This window comes from Chiloscyllium plagiosum, unplaced genomic scaffold, assembly GCF_037043375.1.
Source record: "Chiloscyllium plagiosum isolate Xiang-an unplaced genomic scaffold, Cpla_swu_hap1 HiC_scaffold_43, whole genome shotgun sequence".
NCBI classification, from domain to species: Eukaryota; Metazoa; Chordata; class Chondrichthyes; order Orectolobiformes; family Hemiscylliidae; genus Chiloscyllium; species Chiloscyllium plagiosum.
Genome location: NW_028270181.1, coordinates 6,974,210 through 6,983,728, shown reverse-complemented (window position 1 = coordinate 6,983,728; position 9,519 = coordinate 6,974,210). Strand labels below are relative to the sequence as shown.

The following is a 9,519-nucleotide window of genomic DNA, read 5'->3' as shown; positions in this document are numbered from 1 at the left end:
GACCCCCACTTTGGGAAGCCACACACAGGCTGTAGACACTGGGGATGAAATGAAATTGTCCGTTTTTTAAGGATATGGACACAGATGAGTAAATGGATTGGGGCTGCAGACCTGCTGTTATCTGACGGATTGGTGGAACAGACTTGTGGGTCCATTTTCCAGCAATCTCATCTATTGCTACCAGGATTGAATTGATTTCTCCAGATTTAAATGAAAACTCTGGACTAATAACAGAGGACTGGCTTCACAAATGTATTCAAAAGCAGCCAAATAGAACCCACAAAACAAATTTTACCCCCAACTCGTTTGGTCTGCTCCCCCCTCCCAACCAAGTATTTTGTTGTCTGTTACTCCAAATATCTCCCTCAGCCAACTCTACTTGGAAATACAAAAGCTGCAAAATCCTGCTGAGAGTTTTAAGAATGTTCTGTTTTTGTTCCAAATTAAAGCTCATCAGTGAATCTACAAAGGCTTATGTTGACATTCACCTGGTTGAACAGAATTCAAGTGCTGCTGGAAAGAGAGGGGTGTTGCTGAAGCTTTTCATCTTGCACTCATCAGGACAAATGCAAGAATGTCAAATTTATACTCGAGTGTTCCTGTGCTTTGTGCTGAACTGTTGAAGTATCTTTTGGGGTGATACATTAAACTGAGGAATCATTCGAGTGGTGTTAGAACATCTCTTGGCACTGACTCAAAGAGGTTGAAGGAACTCCTCCCCCATATCCTGGTCAATATTTATCCCTCAATTAACATTGTCCCGCATTTCCAATAAGTGACTCCATAAAGTAATTCATTTGTTTTACAGGGTGCTTTGCACGCCCTGATGTCATGGAAGATACTGCATAAAATTTAAATTTTTTTAAAGTTAAGTCCTACTAAAGCTTTGCTTGTTGTTGACAGAGATAATACACTGCACACAGAGTATAACGTCATCTTTGGTCATTACAGAGTTTAACTTTACGTGAGAACAGAGTCAGGAATGAGGCTCAACCCAAGCGAACGGAAGGCCAATAGAGGAAAAGGGATGAATAGAATCGCTCACAGTAAATGTGATGGCTTTGAAAATTACTAACATGCTTCACAGGGACAAGGCTGATACAATGAGACCCCCGTAAGGCACAGCAGTTATAATTATACTGCACTTCAGTGATGAAACTGTTTCATTTGTTCAAAGATGTATCTTCACAAAACATGACTGGCCCTAGGATGACCTAACATCTCCAAAATACACCTGATTTTTCAAATAAATGTTAATTTTACAAGAGATTAGCTGTGAAGTTTACAACCTATCGAACATTCCTTTGAAAAAGAGTCTGAGAAATATTGTCTGCTGACAGTGGCATACACATACTCAGGGATTTGAAGATTTTTTTTATTTTAAGAGAGGTATTGAGCAGTTCAGTACAACACAGATTAAGACAATAAATGTCAACATGTAACATTTTTGACCACTAATTACTGGGAACAATCACCAATAAGCTGCAATGCTTTTTTAGTCATTCACAGGATGAGGTCATCACTGGCTAGGCAGCATTTATTGCCCATCCCTAATTGCCCAGAGGGCAGTGAAGAGTCAATCACGTTGTTGTGGGTCTGGAGTCACATGTAGGCCAGACCAGGTAAGGATGGCAGTTTCCTTCCCTAAAGGACATTAGTGAACCAGGTGGGCTTTACTGACAATCAATTTGTGGTCATCATTAGATTCTTAATTCCAGATATTTTATTGAATTCAAATTCCACTATCTGCTGTAGTGAGATTCAAACCTGGGTCCCCAGAACATTATCTGGGTCTCTGGATTAACAGTCCAGCGATAATACCACAAGACCATCACTCTTGTGTTGCTCTTCTGATTTCAATAGGTAGATGCTGTGTTGAAAGTTAGATGGGTTTTTGCTGAACTGATTCGATTATAGGACTTTCTCCTGCAAAAGCAAGTTGTCCATTACATTAGGCATTGTGTAAGTGTTGAAATACATTAGAACTCTTCCCTCATTTACAAAAACACCATTATGCATTTAAAACTGAAGATAAAACTGTTGGGATCTCGGTTGTAATGATCGGAAAACATTCAAATGTCCAGAATCCTTTTAAAACGGAAAAAAATCGTTTAGCAGCTTTTACTTAGAGAGTGCAATGTCATCATTGTTCATTACACAGTTTAACTTCTGTACAACAATAGAACCAGGAATCAATCTAAGTGAACGCACCCAATCAAATTGAAAGATTATCTGAAAAAGGTGAGAAATAAGATGAGGATTATAGAAACCCCAGCTCTTGCAATTAGAATCATACAATCCCTACCGTGTGAAAGCAGGCCAGTAAGCCCATTGAGTCCACACCGACCCTCCGAAGAGCGTCCCACCCAGACCTACCCCCGACCCTATACCTATAATCCTGTATTTCCCATAGCCAACACACCTAGCCTATACAACTCTAGACACTATGGGCAATTTAGCATTGCTAATCCACCTAACTTGCACATAGCGTCATACGGCACGGAAACAGATCCTTCGGTCCAACCAGTCCATGCTGAACATAATCCCAAACTAAACTAGTCCCAACTGCCTGCTCCTGGCCCATATCCCTCTAAACCTTTCCTCTTCATGTCCAAATGTCTTTTAAACATTGCGATTGCTCCCATAGCCACACTTGTTCAGGAAGTTTATTCCACATGCAAACCATCCTCTGTGTAAAACAATTGGCCCTCATGTCTTTCTAAAATCTCTCTCCTCTCATCTTAAAGTTGTGCCTCTTACTGTTGAATTCCCCATCCTAGGGAAAAGACAACTAACCTTAACTCTATCTATACCCCTCATGATTTTATAAACTTCTAAGAGGTCGCCTCTCAATCTCCTGTGGCCCAGTGAAAAAGGTCTCATCCTCTCCAGCCTTTCCTTTCAACTCAAACCTTCCATACCTGGTAAATCCCTTCTGAACCCTCTCCAACTTGATATCCTTCCCATAACTGGGCAACCAGAACTGGACAGAGTATTCCAGAAAAGGCCTCACCAATGTCCTGTAGCCCTCAACATAACATCTTTGGACTGTGGGAGGAAACCAGAGCACCCGGAGTGAACCCATGCAGACACGAGGAGAACGTGCAAACCCCACACAGACAGTCGTCTGAAGTTGGAATCGATGTCTGCGCTGTGAGACACACTGCTGTCCCAATTGTCTGACAGGATTGAGATTCTTACAGCCAGTATGCAGGAGAGCAGGGGCTGCAGGGTGGATAAGCAGACTGACTGTGGCACTGTGATAAAGGAAGCCATTGAAGTGGATGGGCTTGTTAAGAATACATTTGGAGCAGATGATCGCCCAGTTGATGATAGACACAGATCTCTGCAGCTGAGAGGAAGAGTCCAGGGAGCTGTGATGCCTGCCAAGTGCTACGGACTGGGACATCTGCTCAGGGCCAGAAAGGTACTTGCAATGGGAGGGGTAAGATCTGATTGTGGACCATGGAGTACCAATAACATGGAGTACCAGGAAAGAGGCTCTTCCTCGGGAATCTGAGAGGCTCAATGTCAAATTAGATTCTTTTTCTTATTTATTCATTCACAGGACACAGGTGACTGATCATCATTTATTGCCCCATCCCTAATTGCCCTTTGAAAGGTGGCCTTCTGGAGGTCTTTGGAGTGTAGGAACGCCCACAGTGCTCTTAGGAAGAACATTCCAGGAATTTGACCTCATGACATTGAAGGAATGACAATATAATTCCAAGTCAGGACGGTGAGTGGCTTTTTAGGGGAATTTGCATGGTGGTGGTCCTATATATCTGCTGCTTTTGTCCTTCCATATGTCAGTGGCTACAGACTTGGAAGGTGCTGTCAATGGGGTCTCTGTCAGTTCACACTTTGTAGATGGTACACATTCCTGCCACTGTGCTGAAGGAAGTGAATGTTTGAGGAATTGGGGCAAATAAATAAGTGGCTTTGTCCTAGATGGTGTTGAGTTTCTTGAATGTTGTTGAAGTTCCACTCATCCAGACAAGTGGGAATAATCCATTACACTCTTGACTCATGACTGTAGATGGCAAACAGGCTTTGAGAGTCAGGAAGTGAGTTACTAACCATAAGGTTTCTAGCCTCTGACTTGTTCAAGCAGCCATAGTAACTTTGTATGGCGAGTCCAGTTCAGGTTCGGTTCAATAGTAATGCCCAAGACGTTGTTACCGTAGCATTCAGCAATGGTAATGCCATTGAAAGACATGGTGTAAAGTGGCCAAGACTGACACCCAAACAGGTTATTGACATTTTGGATCCAGGTAAAAGTAATCGGTCAGTTTTGTTCATTAAAGATGACATATTGTGAATATTGTGAAGTGACCTCAGTGGAAAACAGTAAGATATAGAATCAGTTTGGGGAAAGTTAAAATATTTCAGAGGTAAGAGATCACTTGTGGCAGTAGTTATAGGACTGCTAAAATAGTCACCCTGTAGCACAGAGTATACAGGAATAAATAAATGCTTCATGTAAGAATGGTGCTGCAATAATCATAGGTGACTTCCTCATGTCGATTGGGTGAATCAGTTAAGACCAGAAGAGACCATAAGACCACAGGAGCAGAAATTAGGCCATTCAGCCCATCAAGTCTGGTCCGCCATTCAATCATGACAGAGTTTCTCAACACCATTCTCCCGCTTTCTCCCCATAACCCTATATCAAGAACCTATCTATCTCCATCTTAAATATACTCAAAGACCTCCACAGCTTTGTGTGACAATGGATTCTATAGCCTCTGGCTGAAGCTTGGCAAAGGCAACCTGGAAAAGAGGTTCACAGGATACATTCAGGATAATTCTTCAGAGCAGTATGTTTGACAGCCAACGAGGGAGCAGGCTATGCTGCAGTTGGTAATGTACAAGAGATTCAAAATGGTGCCAACATCGGGAGCTCTTTGCAAGCTCTGTACAGCAGATCTTATTCTCACATTTCTTATAACCACCTTGCACTTTTAAACCTAAATTCTAAATATGCCACTCTGTCTAAGCACCTTGTGATCTATATGTCCTTTTTGCTATGATCTGCCCGTACTGCTCGCAAAACAAAGCTTTTCACTGTATTTAGGTTCATGTGGCTACAATAAATCAAATCAAAGAGAAATTGATAATGCTGATGCTATCTCTCAAGACATAAGATCCACAGATGGGTGAACTGATACCGAAAGATCCAAAGTTTTTTTACAGCTCACTAATGTCTACAAATATTACATTCACAAGCACATCTGTGCCTGGGCTAAAATTCCAGCTATTTGATCATAAACAGTAGCACACCCCTATTGGCATGGCATGCTTCCAGGGGCCCAAGTTAAGATGGAGTCTGAGACCGTTACAGCCTCAGGTCACATGTGATGATAGAGTGATGCAATTGTGAGCATGTTTTTGAAAGGTTTGTTGATATACTGACTGTCAGGCAAAACACAATGGCAGGCTAAGGGGTTTTAGTATAAACAAAGACTAAAGGTCATGGTGGGTCATAATGTGTTAGGTTTTAGCTGAGCGCCAGTGGGTGAGGCAACTCAAGGCTTGGTCATGTGGTCACTAAGCTTAGCAACTGTAACACTTGACCTCTTGCAATCTAAGTGAAGACCGAAAAAGATGGAGACTGGGCTACTGATTCACTATCTTACCCCATGGCACACCCTCCTGTCTGTGTTTGGCTGGAGAGAACATTTCACTGTCCACTGCACCTCAGCACAAACCCAATGTGTCAGTGCCCAGCAAATGGCACCCAAATTGAGACACAAGATGGAACAGCAGAAGTGGGCCATTCAGCCCATTGAGTCAGGAGAAAGTGAGGACTGCAGATGATGGAGATCAGAGTCAAAAAGTGTGGTGCTGGGAAAGTACAGCAGGTCAGGCAGCATCTGAGGAGCAGGAGAATCAGCGTCTCGAACATAAGCTTTTCATCAGGAAGATGAAGATCCCTGGTGAAGAGCATATGCTTGAAATGTTGACTGTCCTGCTCCTTGGATGCTGCCTGACCAGCTGTGCTTTTCCAACACCATAAGTTTTGAGCTCATTGAGTCAGCTCTACCATTTAATGATCACGATCTGATCATTCTCACATTTACCCTTCTGACTTTTCCCAACCCTTAATTCCCCTGATTAAAAATCTATCTCAGCTTCGACAGCCCTCTGCAGTCAAGACTTCTACAGATTCCCTCCCCTCTGAGAGAAGAAATTCCTCCTTGTCTCTGTCTTAAATAGATGACCTCTTACTCTGAGACAGTGCTTTTTGCTTCTCGACTCTCTCACAAGCAGAAACAATCTTTCCATATTTATCCTGCAAGTCTCCAATGTTTCAATAAGGCCACCTTTCATTCTTGTAAACTCCAATGAGTACAGGCCCAACCTACACAACCTCTCCTCATAAGACAGTCCCTCCATACCTGGGATCAGCCGCGTGAACCTTCTCTGAACTGCTTGCAAGCGAAATGCTTCTGCAGACAGTGACACAAGGTGGTGACCTATTGAATCAAAATGCTTTATCTTTGCACCTTGACCTTCCCTTTCTCTTGTTGCTCTTGGGTACTTTTGGTGAGGAGAAGGGGAGGGTGAATAGATTCCCAAAACCTCACCAATGAAATCTCCTGCCAATACAACAGCCTTGGAAAGACAGATTCAGATTTCTCCCACTTAGATTTGGAGGTGGTGGGGTACGTGTGTTTGACTGTGTGCATGCAGATATGGAGCAGTGTAGTCAGCATGGTGTGGCTGATGCCCAATCCCTAATTATTCTGCACAAAACCGTTTCACTTACTCGAACTCTGACCACCTGCACTGGAGAGGCCTCATTCTCACGAATTGTTCCCAGGTAGGTGTCCTTCTGAAAGGTGGGCACGTTGTCATTAATGTCCAAAATATTGATTCGCAAACGTCCTGTGGTCTCTTCACCACCTCCATCCTTTGCTATAACAGTTAAAGTGTATCGCCGTGTTGCTTCGAAGTCTAACCTCTGGATGAGAGTCACTATGCCAGTATCCTTGTCAATTGTAAATCTGCCAGACGACAAAGAAAAGTATTAATGAAACAAATTGCATACTATATAACAAAATAACAGGGGAGGTCGCGCCCCAGTGGTAATCTCACAACAGCAGTAATCCAGAGCCCAAGGTTCACATCCTGGGGTCATGGGTTCAAATCCACTCAACCAGATAGTGAAATTGGAATTCAATAGAAAATCTGGCGTTAAATCCATCTACGTCACTGAAATCCTTTATGGAAAGAAATCTACCTTCCTTACCTAGTCTGGCCTCCACATGACTCCTGAACCACAGCAAATGGTTGACTCCTGACTGCCTTCTAATGGCTCCAGTAAACCACTCAGTGTAAGGGCAATAAATGCTGGCCCACAGTAATACCCAGATCTCATGAATGAAGTTTAAAAATTTCCCACATGAGAGACTTCGCCTACAACCATTTCAGAGTTAAGATCCATTTGTTTCACTCTCATATGTTTATTAATTGAAATATGTCAATAGAATCATAGAGATGTGAAGTACAGAATGGAAAAAAACCCTTCGGTCCAACTTGTCCATGCTGACCAGATATCCTAACCGAATCTAGTCCTATTTGCCAGCACTTGGCCCATATCCCTCTAAACCCTTCCTATTCATATACCCATCCAGGTGCCTTTTAAATGTTGTAATTGTACCAGTCTCCACCACTTCCTCTGATGGGAAAGAGACAAGAATTCACGCAATATTCCAAAAATGGCCTAACCAACATCCTGAAGCCGCAACATGACCTCCCAACTCCCGTACTCAATACTCTGACCAATAAAGGAAAGCATACCAAACACCTTCTTCACTGTCCTATCTACCTGCGACTCTACTTTCAAGGAGCTATGAATCTGCACTCCAAGGTCTCTTTGTTCAGCAACACTCCCTAGGACCTTACCATTAAGTGTATAAGTCCTGCTCTGATTAGCTTTTCCAAAATGCAGCACCTCACATTTATCTAAATTAAACTCCATCTGCCACTTCTCAGCCCATTGGCCCATCTGGTCGAGATCCTGTTGTAATCTGAGGTAATCTTCTTTGCTGTCCACTACACCTCCAATTTTGGTGTCATCTGCAAACTTACTAACTATACCTTCTATGTTCACATCCAAATCATTTATGTAAATGACAAAAAGTAGTGGACCCAGCACCAATCCTTGTGGCACTCCACTGGTCACAGGCCTCCAGTCTGAAAAACAACCCTCCAGCACCACCCTCTGTCTTCTACCTTTGAGCCAGTTCTGAATCCAAATGGCTAGTTCTCCCTGTACACCATGAGATCTAACCTTGCTAATCAGTCTCCCATAATACAAAGTCCTCTTTGTCACTTCTTAAAAAAACTCAATAAAGTTTGTGAAACATGATTTCCCATGCACAAAGCTATGCTGACTATCCCTAATCTGTCCTTGCCTTTTCAAATATATGTACATCCTGTCCCTCAGGATTACCTCCAACAACTTGCCCACCACCAATGTCAGGCTCACCGGTCTATAGTTCCCTGGTTTGTCCTTACCATCTTTATTAAATGGTGGCACCGTGTTAACCAACCGTCAGTCTTCTGGCACCTCGCCTGTGGCTATCGATGATACAAATATCTCAGCAAGGGGCCCAGCAGTCACTTCCCCAGATTCCCACAGAGTTCTAGGGGACCTGATCGGGTCCTGGGGGTTTATCCACTTCTACATGTTTCAAGACTGCTCAGCTCTTGCACCCTCAAGTTGCAAGTTCCACATTCTCACTACTGTTTAGGTAGAGAGGTTTCTCATTAATTCCTTATTGGATTTATGATTGACCCTCTTAAATTTATGATTGGTTAGTTCAATTGATTGGATGGCTGGTTTGTGGTGCAGTGTGATGCCAACAGCGTGGATTCAATTCCCACATTGGCTGAGGTTACCATGAAGGACTCTCCTTCTCAAACTCTCCCCTCACCTGAGGTGTGGTGACTCTCTGATTAAACCACCACCAGTCGATGACAGAGAAACTCTATTGTCTGGTCAGACAATGGCAACGTTAGCTTTTATCTCTGGCTATTGATTTCAGTCCACTGCACGTGTGGAAATATTTGCCAAAGTTTATCTTATAGAGCTCCTGCAGAATTTTGAAGTCCTCTTTTCTAATGGAAGGTAATGCCCCAGCCTCTTGAGTTTTTCTCGATAAACTAGAACCTCTGCATTTTGGTGGCATCCTCGCAAATCCTAAATCTCCAGTTTGTCTCTGAAAAGATGGGAAGTTTGGTCTCACCAAGGCTTGATTTAGGGTTGCAATGTTACTTCTGCTGTTTTTCTACTCTATCCCTCTGGAAATACAACACACGCGCACACCTTTATGTGCTTTTGTTACAGTCCATTAACCTCACTGCGCCTTGCCAAACAGCTGAAACAGTTTCTGAAGGGGATTCACAGAACAGGCATTAGCTACATTTTGGTGTGAATCACAGAGAAACTGTTGGATCTTACCACATTCTTAACCTTAGAAATTAAAGCTCTGCAGAATAAAGGCAAAT

General features: G+C 42.9%; 1 protein-coding gene across 1 annotated transcript in view; it reads right to left on the bottom strand.

The window, feature by feature from the left end:
* Positions 1–1,399: 1,399 nt before the first annotated feature.
* The window catches only part of LOC148137427 (cadherin-23-like), a 434,955-nt gene continuing 426,835 nt past the window's right edge, over positions 1,400–9,519 (bottom strand). The window contains exons 15-16 of the mRNA XM_087982496.1: positions 6,773–7,010; positions 1,400–1,926 (exon numbers count right to left, since the gene is read on the bottom strand). Of these exons, the coding sequence (XP_087838622.1) occupies positions 1,912–1,926; positions 6,773–7,010 (253 nt within the window). The 3' untranslated portion in view covers positions 1,400–1,911. The remainder of the gene's footprint in view (positions 1,927–6,772; positions 7,011–9,519) is intronic.